General features: G+C 43.1%; 1 protein-coding gene across 3 annotated transcripts in view; it reads right to left on the bottom strand.

The window, feature by feature from the left end:
- The window catches only part of dgkb (diacylglycerol kinase, beta), a 59,776-nt gene extending 56,755 nt beyond the window's left edge, over positions 1-3,021 (bottom strand). Inside the window, exons 1-3 of one of the 3 annotated variants that reach the window (XM_069720689.1) lie at positions 2,705-3,021; positions 2,260-2,380; positions 392-493 (exon numbers count right to left, since the gene is read on the bottom strand). In XM_069720689.1, the coding sequence (XP_069576790.1) occupies positions 392-493; positions 2,260-2,335 (178 nt within the window). In that variant the 5' untranslated portion in view covers positions 2,336-2,380; positions 2,705-3,021. Of the gene's footprint in view, positions 1-391; positions 602-2,259; positions 2,381-2,704 lie in introns of all 3 variants that reach the window. The other 2 variants (XM_069720690.1, XM_069720692.1) reach the window with 2 other exon arrangements.
- Between the last annotated feature and the right edge of the window lie 9,263 nt (positions 3,022-12,284).

Here is a 12,284-nt window from a genome sequence, read left to right as displayed (position 1 = left end):
CTCTTTGCAATTTAGTTTTTTTTTTTAATTTATTTTTTATTCGCCAATATTGTAAGAAGTCCAGCAAGCAGATATGAAGTTACATTAGCGTTTATTTAGAGTTGTGATTTCTGGCCATTTGAGGAATTGAACTGAGGAAGATACCTGGTCTCTCCAGCTCCTGAATAGCGCTTTTTTTTAAATTATTTATTTATTATTATTAATCATTTCTTTGGCTTAAAAACTTCTGAGTGAGACCGGCTGAGTGAGAGCGAATCGGAAAACCGGGTTTAAAACCAAAAGACACCAAAAACGGTCAGTAAGGCCGAATGGAAGTGCACGCCGAGTTGTAACCTCGACCCCGCGGTTCATGCAACGCGGCGGGAGGCGGGCCGAGAGCCTCTCTACTCACACTGGGTGTACTCCTGCAGCAGGGCGAATTCAGCCGGGGTCAGCGTGACCCATTTATCCTGGCTGCTCATCGTGTTCAGGCTCCGGGTCCGCCGAGCATCCCCTGGGCGGCAACACACAGCTGTGAGGAGGAGGGGGGGTGAAGAGGTGTGGAGGTGTGAGGGGGGGTGGGAGGATGGATCTGGAGGGGGGCGGGGGGGGGTGTCTCACACTAGAAACAAACAAAACAACAACAACAACAAAAAAGACATCAGATCGCATCAACCGTGGACATCTCGACATAGCGGGGTCCGACGCTTTTTTTTTTTTTTTTTCCTGTCGTGTCTCTTGAAGCTCCCTGTTTGTTTTTTTTCCCCCCGGTGTGTGTCTCTGTGTGTGTCTGTGTGTGTCTCTGTGTGTGTCTGTGTGTGTGTGTGTGTGTGTGTGCGTGTGTGTTGTCCATTGAAACCTGAACAATTTAAAAGTTTAACACGTCGTATTTATACATGATGACCTCTTTATAGACAGAAACTAAACGTCCTCTGCGTGAAGTTTGGACAGAATGAAAGTCGGCGCCGTTTTTTCCAAACGATCTCGCGTCAGCCGGACTCGTCGCCATGACGACATCATCACGATCGGGTTCGGGCTGAAAGGGAGATAAACCGAGTGTTTTTCTGCTCGGACAACATCTCCGTTTCAAAAACAAAACAAAAAAAACCACAAACCATCACAAAGCAGCATTTAAGGCCCGCGATGACAAACGACGTACGATTTGAAGGCAGGACGACGCATCGATCGGATGTATTGACGGAAGATTTCATTTCCGGGACGGTGCCACGGAGCTCCTTCGTATGAGCGGTGAATAAACGCGCCTCGCTGATATCCATTTGGATAAAAGCCGAGGATCGTTTATCACATGTGTTATGTCACCGTTACCGACTGGTTCAACATCGCAGTTCTGCTGTTGACCTTTTTCCTTAGTTGTGTCGAATGAATGAGCGTGGGATTGTATGGTTTGTGTGGGTGTCACTCACGCTCGTCTGTGTGTGTGTGTGTGTGTGTGTGTGTGTGTGTGTGTGTGTGTGTGTGTGTGTGTGTGTGTGTGTGTGTGTGTGTGTGTGTGTGTGTGTGTGCGTGTCACACCGGCCGTGATGCATTTGACCCACTTACTGAGACCCTGGATCAACAAGTGGATGTTCATTCATGTGGAGGATGGCCTGTGTGTGTGTGTGTGTGTGTGTGTGTGTGTGTGTGTGTGTGTGTGTGTGTGTGTGTGTGTGTGTGTGTGTGTGTGTGTGTGTGTGTGTGTGTGTTTGCATGTGTGTGTGTGTGTGTGTGTGTAAATAATATATATTTGTGGTGATCCTTGTACGACGTATAAATGTGTCTGCTTTGGGGTTTTTTTCCGCGTGCGCCTGTAGTTATGCAAGTGTGTGTGTGTGTGTGTGTGTGTGTGTGTGTGTGTGTGTGTGTGTGTGTGTGTGTGTGTGTGTGTGTGTGTGTGCGCATTTCCAGAACCCCCCCCCCCCCCCCCCCACCGTCTCCCCCCGCGCCCCCTCTCACCACATTTTTACCACGAGGAGGCAATTGCATAAACAAGAACCTAAATTATTGAGGGAGCGTCATTATTAAAGTAACAGTCGACACAGCGTGTGTGTTGTCGTTCGCCCGCTGGGTGCGTGGGAATCCGCCTCCCTCCAGTAAACTTTGATCTGCCTCTTTGATCCAACCAGAAAATGCTCTTTTAAAAAAAAAAAAAAATATATATATATATATATATATATATATATTTGCCACAGACCGCAAAAAAATGTTTAAAAAAAAAAAAAAAAAAAAAGCTGATGGGAAATCTTTTGTTATTTATCTCCACTAATTCCAATTCAAACAAACCCTGATGTCTGATGCAGCTCTGTGTTGTGCAATGTGTTTCCTGCTGCTGCTGCTGATGCTGCTGCACTCTCATCATCCTCCTCTTTTCTCTTTTTCCGCTGTTGCCTAACTGCAGAGCATCCTGACGAAAAAACAACAACAATAACAACAAATAACACTGGGCTGGCACACATATATATATATATATATATATATATATATATATATATATATATATATATATATATATATATATATATATATGTAATCTCAGCAATCAAAATCCAGCTCTGCAAACCTTGCAATATATATATATATATATATATATATTATTTATTTATTTATTTTAAATAGCGTGCGTTTATAGTCACAGACAGAAAACACACGCGAGATACAAACAGGCCACTGCGACACACGACAAACACACCGTTGCACGAGATGACGAAAATCAACACCGCGCGCTCACCTGCTGCAGAGAGACGAGGGAGGAGTCCTCCGGCCAGATGTTTACGAGATGAAGCTGCTCACTCGCATTCCTGCCGTGCCCTCCTTCCTTCCTTCCTTCCTTCCTTCCTCCTTCCTTCCTTCCTCCTCCACTGGATCTTCTCTCAACTGCAAGGCAAGGTGCAATTAGACGGAGTGAAGGCGCGTGGAAGAGAGAGGACGAAGCAGCAGCAGCAGCAGCAGCAGCAGCCCTCTCCGCTGCATGTCGGTGTGTGTGAGTATGTGAAGGGTTTCGTGTGTGTGTGTGTGTGTGTGTGTGTGTGTGTGTGTGTGTGTGTGTGTGTGTGTGTGTGTGTGTGTGTGTGTGTGTGGTCAGAGCAGCATCGGATGTGGAGCGCTGAGAGAGAGAGAGAGAGAGAGAGAGAGAGAGAGAGAGAGAGAGAGAGAACTGCTTTGCCTGCAATGATCAGTTTCCATACTCCCGCGCGCTCACGTCACGCCGCCTCCCTCCCTCCCTCCTCTCCCTCCCTCCCTCCCCGCCGATACACCACCCCTGAGGTCCTACGACTACAACCCTGCTTCCCTCTACAACTACTACTACTCACCGCCTCCCTCCTCGCCTTTTTATTTTTATTTTTATTTTTATTTTTATTTTTATTTTTATTTTTTTAAAGCCGTCTTCACTCCGGTCACCGCAAGAAAGCGTCATCGACCGGGCCACATTTTTTGCATTGGGCACGCGACAACCTGTGGTGGGGGGGGGGGGGGGGGGACATGATGAAGATGAAGACGGACGAGAAGGTTCAGCACGAGGACTGAACGCACGAGGAGGTGGAGGAGGATATAAACATATCCAATAATAGATTCATACTATGAAATACCTACGTTTGTATTTACAAAAAAAACTTAAACAACCCACCCAAATTACACCCGTTGAATAAATAGTAAATAAAAAAAGGATGGCTGTTTATTCCTCGGATGAATATTTAAAAAGAACAACTAAAATAAAAACTACGTAATTGATCACACCATCAGCATCTTCTCAGATGAAAGCAGCATCAGCATAAACAGTGAAGCTGCAACGTTTGGTTTTTTTTTTTCGTTTTTTTCCAACCATAAATGGTAAAAGTTCACCATACAGCCTGATAAATAAATAAACAAAACAACAAACACTGCCAGCTGACTCAGTGTCACCTGTACCTGCTTTTATTTTGATATATACGTCCCCTCCCAAAAGTGGGAGGAGTTTAAAGATGTAAAAGCTCGAAGTCAATTAAGGAAAAACAACAAAAAGAAAACAGAAGTTCAAGTTCGTGAGCGTCACGTGATTGATGTTAACTTCCCGGATGTTTTACAATGAGGTGAACACAGAGAAACAGAACTGCAATTTTGCGGTAATTAGTTGTCAATAAACGCATTAATTAAAAGATGTATGTAGCGCACAAACACGCGTGTGTATAGTTACGTTATTAAGCGTTCAACAAATGTCAAATTGTCTCCTATTTTAGGGTCAGCGCGAACGGGTCTAGTTTCAAGTTTATATTGCTGTTTGTTCATTGCTTTTAGATTTTTATTTTTTTTTCTGAATTGTTCTCATGACATCATCTCCGTCTGTACGGCTCAAAACAAAACAAAACTGCCGACAGCTAATTGTTCAGAAAATAAGGCTCTCTTGCATTAAAATCCCGTTGGAGTTAAAAAATCGCCTTTCCTTTCTGCCGTGATAATGCTCATGCATGAAGGTAAAAGCCGCGAGATCGTGTCCGGTCCATTAATTAATATTCCAAACGCTGTCATTGACATTTCGGTCGTTTACAGCGGACGCCCTCCTCCTCCGCAGAGACGCGTGACGACCCGCCTCGGCGTTGACAATCGATAGGGGAAGGAGTCGGGAGGTTAGAGACGTACGGCGTCGACGCGTGATCAAAGAGAGCCTGCAAAGAATTCAGGACAAAAGGAGAAACAATTAGACTGAAAATAGGACTAAATTGAGGGTTATTAAAATTTTAAAAAAAGTGCACAGTCAGCACGACTCACATTAACATAATATACATCAATGAAGCTGCACACAAATCAATAGAAAGAAGAAATGTGTACGGCAAAACACAAGCGTTTAACACCAGTGTGTGTGTGTGTGTGTACTCATTGACACGCACGCACGCACACACACACACACACACACACACACACACACACTTTGCTGACCGCTAATTCACATGCAGGAACCAAAAGCAACAGAATCAAATTCATTCTCATGGAAATGATGCTTTTTTTGTTATATAATTCATTCTCACCAGAAAATATATTATGAAAAGAAACATATTTACTTTACTTGGTAAGTGATCATTAAAAAAAGCTTTCTCCACCAAAATAACCTTAAATATCTTTCTGAATCTGCTGATGACGCCGACATATTTCACGTGTTACACTTAAAAGGCTCTCGATTGAGAAGAATTACAGGAAAAGTCTGCAAACCAACCAGACACGAAGTGATTATTTAACATTTTGTAAAAACCTCAACCGAAGCGCTTTTATTTTTATAAACCGAACCACGTGCGGGATGCAAAAGTCCCGCCTTTTTAAAAAAAAAAATCTAAAATCCTTTATATAGAAAAAAACAAAAAAAAACAAAAGGAAGAAGTCCCAAAACCGACTGATTTCGCAACACCTTTCCTGAGCCCGAACGTACGACAGAAAAGTCTCACTTCTACGTTCACAACGAAACCGTTCTTGTCGGAGACATAAAAAGGCGACTCGATAGCGGTTCAGCTTTTTCAGACGCAGAAGGAAAAAGACTTCTGGAAATAAAACATAAATATCTCCGACAGCCTCCTTTTACGTCACCTCCAACCTCCAACCTCCGCTGAAGCCTCGAACGCGCGTCAATGTTTTCACAGAAGTGTGTCCGGTGGAGGGGGGGGGGGGGGGGCTGATTCACCGATAACATTTGTGTTTTAATCCCCCCCCCCTCTACACACACCCCCACCCCCACCCCCACCGTGTCAGAGAGGCGGCCCAAGTATCGACAAGTCCTTCAAATGTGACGAGCAGGCGGGTAACTTCAGGGCATTTAGACTCCGGATTTGTTCCATACATTTTTTGTATTTTTTTTGTATCCGTTCTTGTTGTTATTATTGTTGTTGTTGTTGTTGTTTTGCGCAGAGCATACCGAGGTGCTTTTTTTTTTAAACACAGGACAACAAAAGACGGGACGTCAGATGAGCCCGCGTCATCGTGAAGTCATTATATATATATATATATCAGTGAAAGTTTATATCTGGTCCTTTTGTATTCATAAAGGGTGAAAAGAACAGTCAGCTGTCTGCTTGGTCCTGAATATCCGAAGAGGCACGAATAATCTGTCGGGGTCACGATAAACCAATTCAGCTACAGATTTGTCGTGTTTTGTTGTTGTTGTTGTTGTTTTGGTCGAAAGCAGCATTCAGCCCGATTGGGAAAAAAAATAAAAAATAGAAAGTGGTAAATGTTAATGAGACTTCATGTTCTGAGCCACAACAGTAAATTACATTTTCTATGTACCGCACAGAATGACATACAAACGTTTTTTTTGTAACATGAGTGTAATTAACGGTCGCCTAGACGACCTTAAAATTCAAACGCGTGATACATTTCTTTTACATTTTGGGTGGAAAGAAAAAGAGCAATCCCACACGTCACAGGCTGTTTTCTTACAATCGATTATATGCTGAATCAATGGTGGTGAACTGTCTTCAGCTGCTCGGCCGCGGCGGTTAAATGCTGCTCACGCACACGGAAAGAAAAAAAAAAAAAAGACAAATACCTGGAAATATAAAACTAAACAAAACAACAACAACAACAACAAAAAAAACGTTTAAAGTGCCAGAGAGGGCGTGAATTCCTCTTGTAGTTGTACTTCACTGGGAGGGGAGGTGATGGTGGTGGTGGTGGTGGTGGTGGTGTGGGGGGGGGGGGTGTAATTACACCGGCGGGCTGAACTCTCCCTGCGCGTCATCCGGTCGATACGCAGCGCTGATTCTGACGCGACGCTGATTTACAGCACGTTGAGGGGAAGAAATACGGCGGCGCGCAAATGAACTTCACGAGCCGATCGAATGCCCCACCCGCCACCATGTTCACACTGGAGCCAACAACTCTGCCACCGACACCCGACTGGAGCTGCAGTCTGACGCGCACACATATCAATTAACCCCCCCCCCCCCCCACCCCCCTCCCTTCTAACCCTCAGCGCTATAAATAGCGGAGAGTCTGGTGCAGGACTCTATGTATCATAACGGGTCCCGTCCCGAGCATCCGCAGAGGCTTTGACTCACCGGGGGTCCTCCTTCTCGGGTGAAAGGGGGGAGCGGGGAGGGGGGGGGGGGTTATGTTTTAGTTATTACACGGGTCGCCAGAGTGTCAATATTATCGATACACATGAAGCGGCCTCCAACGACAGTTCAGACTACCGTGTGCACACGTGACCTCTTCAGCTCAGCACTGTTTATCAATAATTAAAGCATGCACATGATTTTACATAATAATACAAGTGATGCCTCGTCTTCGGTGAATTCTCCTGGTGGTAGTTCAAACACCGTTCGACGTCGAAGTCCAACGCGGCGAAGAAATTAGATCGTAACTACGTAACACGCAGCGACATTTCTTTTCCTGCAAACACACTAGCCGACATACACGGTGCCGTTCACTCCGACACGCGCTGCGTGTGAATATCGAGTTCTACGGCTCCGTCGCTATAGCAACCTCCGGCGGCGGCGGCGGCGCAGTTATAAAAGCAACGATACGCGACGTTGGCCGAGCCGAGCAGCGCGGCAACAGCGGCCCCTGTGGTCACGAGCGGTAATTACAATATTCTGGTGCATTCACTTTTTGCACACAGGCGTGTGCATTGTGTGAGGGAGGAGGAGGAGGGGCTTATAAAACACAAAAAAAAAAACAACCAAAAAACCTACAAAGCACGAATAGACCGACGACAGAGAGCTCATCGAACGGACGTCCAACCGGGTGTGTTTTCGAGCGCGCACGCTTGTGATTGTAAGCGCGCGTGTCGTGGGACTTCTTCCGTGTCGCCACGCGGCGCTCTGAATTATACAGCGTTGTCACAGGATGAGTCACTGGAACATTTCTGTGTTCTCGCTGCCCATCTGCCAGGAAACAGAACGACACGGACCAAATCTGTTCTACCTGATGCGTTTGTACGAAGAAAACAACACAACTGTAAAAAAAAAACAACAACAACACACGAGTGAAGATTAAATGTACAAAGTAAGTTTAACATGTAATCTCCACAAAGTCTTGTTTTTTTTTAAATTTTATTGTAATAAATCTGAAGCGCTTTTGTACTGTACTTCACTTCCTACAGATCACCTGTCAATCAAACAGTGTGGGCGGCACCGACATGATATTCTTTGAGAGTTGTGTTTATGCAGTTTCAGTTCTCTGATTTTTAATTGCATAAACATGCATTTTCTGATATTTAACATCAGCATGTGTAATCATACCTTGACCGATTTCCGTAAAACGTTTTTTTTCTTCTCCAAATTTCTTTCACTGCTCATCTTGAGCTACAAGAATTGGTGAACTACTTTTTAATGACATTTTTGCCAACATGTGAATCACCTCTCCGTGCGGTTCAGATGAGTTTTTTTTTTACTGTCCTCAAACTGATGCGAGTAGCACTCCTCCCTCTACATGCTCCATAAACTGCCTTTAAAAGGTGGACAACAAGACTTCTCAGAAGTGAAGCCAAAATATCTGGAGCACCCCCTGGTGGCCGGTTGCAGCATAGGTCATAAACCCCTTTATCGCCAATTTAGCAGATGGGACCAAGGCCGAAATAAAATAATAATAAAAGTATGTTTTTTTCTAAATATGTTTTTGACATTAAGTACTTTTCTCTGAAAAGTGTTTCTTTTTTTTTTATGCTGTAAGTAGCGCGTGTGCCGTCATGATTGACAGCAGCTCTGGAGAAAGTTGTTCCAGAGGTACCTGGTCGGTTTTAGGTTTTGTAGGCTGACTTAATTATTAAATTGGTGCAAATGTTATATCAAACAAGCTCAGAGCGCAACTAATCTATGGAGGACAGCTTTTATTATGAAGCTAGAAAACGAGCCGTTACTGAGGATTTGTTTGCAGCTACTCGCGTTTGTCCCTGAAGCGTCAAAAGATGCAACAGCCCTGATCTAACTGTAGTTTATCTATTTACAGGAGCTCAGACATGAAATCCCCGTATAGCTCGGATAATTTGTCTGCCAGACAACGACAATAAAAAAAAAGAAAAGATAATGAGAATAAAAACTCACCAGATGTTAGGCAATCCTCCGGGTGACCTACATGGTGGGATGGAGGGTGTGTGTGTGTGTGGGGGGGGGGGTGGTGGTTGGGGGGCGGGCGGGGGGGGGGGGGGTCAAGGCTGAAAAAAACCTGGTTAAGCGCATTTCATCTTAGCTGATGAATATAAACAGACAAAACATATAAATTACTGCTGCTGCGTCGTACTTACCGTCTACACGAGAAGAGTCCGTATGAACGGCGCCCTCTTGTGGTATTCACGACGTCGGAGCTTGACATTTTCTAAAAGCCTCGAGGTCACGAGGTGTGACGTGTTGGCTGACGTTTACGGAAGTTGATTTTTTTCGTCGGATGTTGAGCTCTTATATTGAAATTTTAGTCACGGAGAATTTGTCTTCGTAAACTTAGACAACAGCCGACGTCCGAGGAAAATGCTGCTCTTCCCGATGGCTCGCTAAATTGTTAACCTCGGTGGTTAGTTTTCCGTTCCCTAGCAACGGTGTTTTTTTTTTTTTTTACCCGTTAACCTCTGTTGAAATCAATTGTCGCCTCACAGAGCATTGATTTGATAAATCAATAGCAGGAGGGACGGCTTCAAATTCAAATCTTAACATCACATTCCCGTTTATCCAAACACAAATATTGTAATAGGTATGTAATGTAAAAAAAAGATGTCATACAACACCTGTGACCCTCTATACATTTTCATATTTATTATTAACCTGATTATTCTTATTAATACTATTTGTTGGAGTACCAGTTCTTTTGATTGAGAAACAGGAAGACCATTATGTCTTTTGAGAAAGCTGCGATTTTAAATTAATCATTTGCTATTAAAATGAATGATGTGAACAGGGAGGGACGCTGGAGGCAGCAGATCATGACAGATTGTTCATGACCTTTCACCGAAACACCTGAGCTGTGATACAGAGTCAGAAAGTGTGCAGGATGTGATCAGCTGAATGTGGACGGTGACGACAAGGACTGTTATTTGTGAAGCCCCGGCGGTTTTTGATATATGGGATGTGACACGAGCTTTACGGATCGCAATACCGCCGAGGGCCACCAGGGGCTGGCTCCAAAAAGACTCTGGCCCCAAAGACTGAGTATACTCAGATTGGTTTCCAATCAGATTAAGTCATATTTCCCCCGTTGGCTCCTCCCCCAGCCTGTTCAAATATGGTCACTCCTGGTTCCACAAAAGCAGCATAAAAAAAACAACAACAATTAGATCCACGTCAACAAACAACATCAGTGAAATCCTGCATTTCAGGAATTGTATTATATTATAAGCAAACTGAATAAATTATAAAACATAACTTCACTAAAATGAGTTTGTGTATATGTTGCTGTAGGCAACGGCAATGTGGACGGCGTCTAGAACCCCCCCGCCCCACCCCGAGATCTGATTCCCATCGACTCGTTACTGAACCGTCTATCCTGTCTATTTCCTCGTTCCATTAAGAGGCGCCGTGGACAGGATTCCCTCGCTGCCTATTAGCGGGATTTCATGTAAGGTGAAGGCCACATCCTTCTGCTCTGGGATCAATAAGTCAGCTCCTCGTCCCGCTGCTCGATCGCTTTAATTACCCTCGCAAGATCATTAAAGAGCCGAGAATACGAGAGCAGCTGCACTGCGAAGGCCTCTTAATCTATGCTGGGTAATATACAGTTACAGTAACAGGTTCATATTATTATAATAAAAAATACTTCTTTTTTTTTTAATGATTTCTTTGCCTCTTTGCTGCTTGACTTTGATATAAAAGATAGAAATAAGGATCAAATGTGTGAAACATCCCCGCAGGGCCTTTAAAAAAAAAAAAAAAAACAGCTCCAAGAGCTCTCTTTATTTTCCACATTATTTCCAGTAATCATTTATAGAAATAGACTGAATATAAAGTCAACGGGCCTGAAACAGAGTGGTAGGGATTAGAAACAAATTATATCTTTTGTAAGGTGTCTATAAGAGATTTGCGTTGAAGAGTAACTTATATTTACGTTATGCGAGTAAGTTATTTCCGTTAAAAGTACACGCTGATTGCTTGTAACCTTTCGGTTACAAGCAATTATCGTTCCGTAGGTTTTGGTAAAGGTTTTATTTTTGTCTCAATCTAAAAAAAACAATTTGTAGGAATAAAAGGCAAATCAATTAAAACATGTTTTTTTTAAATATATATATATACAAACAATACTATATATTCAATTATTTTAGGTTTTTCCTTAAAAAACAAAACAAAAAAAAAACATCAGTTATCTCATTAATGAGTTTTTTTTCTCATTGAAAAGTAATAAGCACTTCACTGATCAACTACATTTTTCATTGTGTGAGTGCTGGAAGCTTCAAGTTTTTAAATGGACCACTTGTCAAAATCGCATATTAGTTAGTAAATCATGAAATATCTGATATATAAGGTAAACACAGAGAAATGTTAATCCGCACAGAAGCACGCTGAGAAAAACAAAACAAAAACGTAGGATCCTGAAACTGAAGAGCATCAGACAAACAACTGTCACCTGGCAACTACGATGCTACCATCCCCGTGAACACCGTAGATGTTTGTAAGTGACAGTAACTTAATGAAAGAAAAAAAGAAAAGAAAAAATTTACCATTCGTTCTTCTCCATAAATCTTCTTTCAATTGATGTTGTGCCGGGAGATGAAAACAGTTTAAAGGACAGAAGTGACCAGAAAAAAAAATACAAATAAAATGGACTGCACATAAAAATAAAAATAAAAATAAAAAAGCTTGAATACTGAATGTGATCCTCAGAAAGTTCCCAACCTGTGAGCAGGTTTGAACCTCTGGCCGCGTCCCAATCAGCGATGCCACAAGCAGCTGTTACGACTCCACCAGCTGCTGGAAATCACTGACAGGGACATCTCTGATTAAGATATCTGAAGCCACAGAGACGAGCAGCAGCAGCTGCAGTTTCCTGTGTCCAAACAAAAAAAAAAAAAAAAAAAAAAAGGGACTCACGTGCAGGTTTTTCTTTTTTTTTAATGGACATTTTTAGTTCCCTGATAATACGATCGTAACCATATAAACCGCACGCTAAAAAAACACGTGTCTTCGTCTGCGGGCCCGTCTTGTGTTTTTTTTCCTCACTTTGGAGTGTTTTAATGGTTCACATCAAGCTCCTTTCTGCACGCTGTTCCTCGCAGATGTTTTCTGCATCTGTTCAGTGAACGCACCGGATGACATGTCTGGTATTTTAGTGAACACAACCCGCGAGTGTTTTAATGCACATATGCAGAGCAGCGTAATACCATCTGCAGACCCGTTAATATGACCCATCATGAATATTCACACATG

The sequence above is a fragment of the Brachyistius frenatus genome, unplaced genomic scaffold (genome assembly GCF_029030835.1).
Source record: "Brachyistius frenatus isolate BFR_SWC_R1_liver_20210118 unplaced genomic scaffold, ASM2903083v1 Contig_247, whole genome shotgun sequence".
NCBI lineage: Eukaryota > Metazoa > Chordata > Actinopteri > Embiotocidae > Brachyistius > Brachyistius frenatus.
The sequence above is the reverse complement of the archived record's forward strand: the minus strand, read 5'-3'. Positions and strand labels throughout refer to the sequence as shown.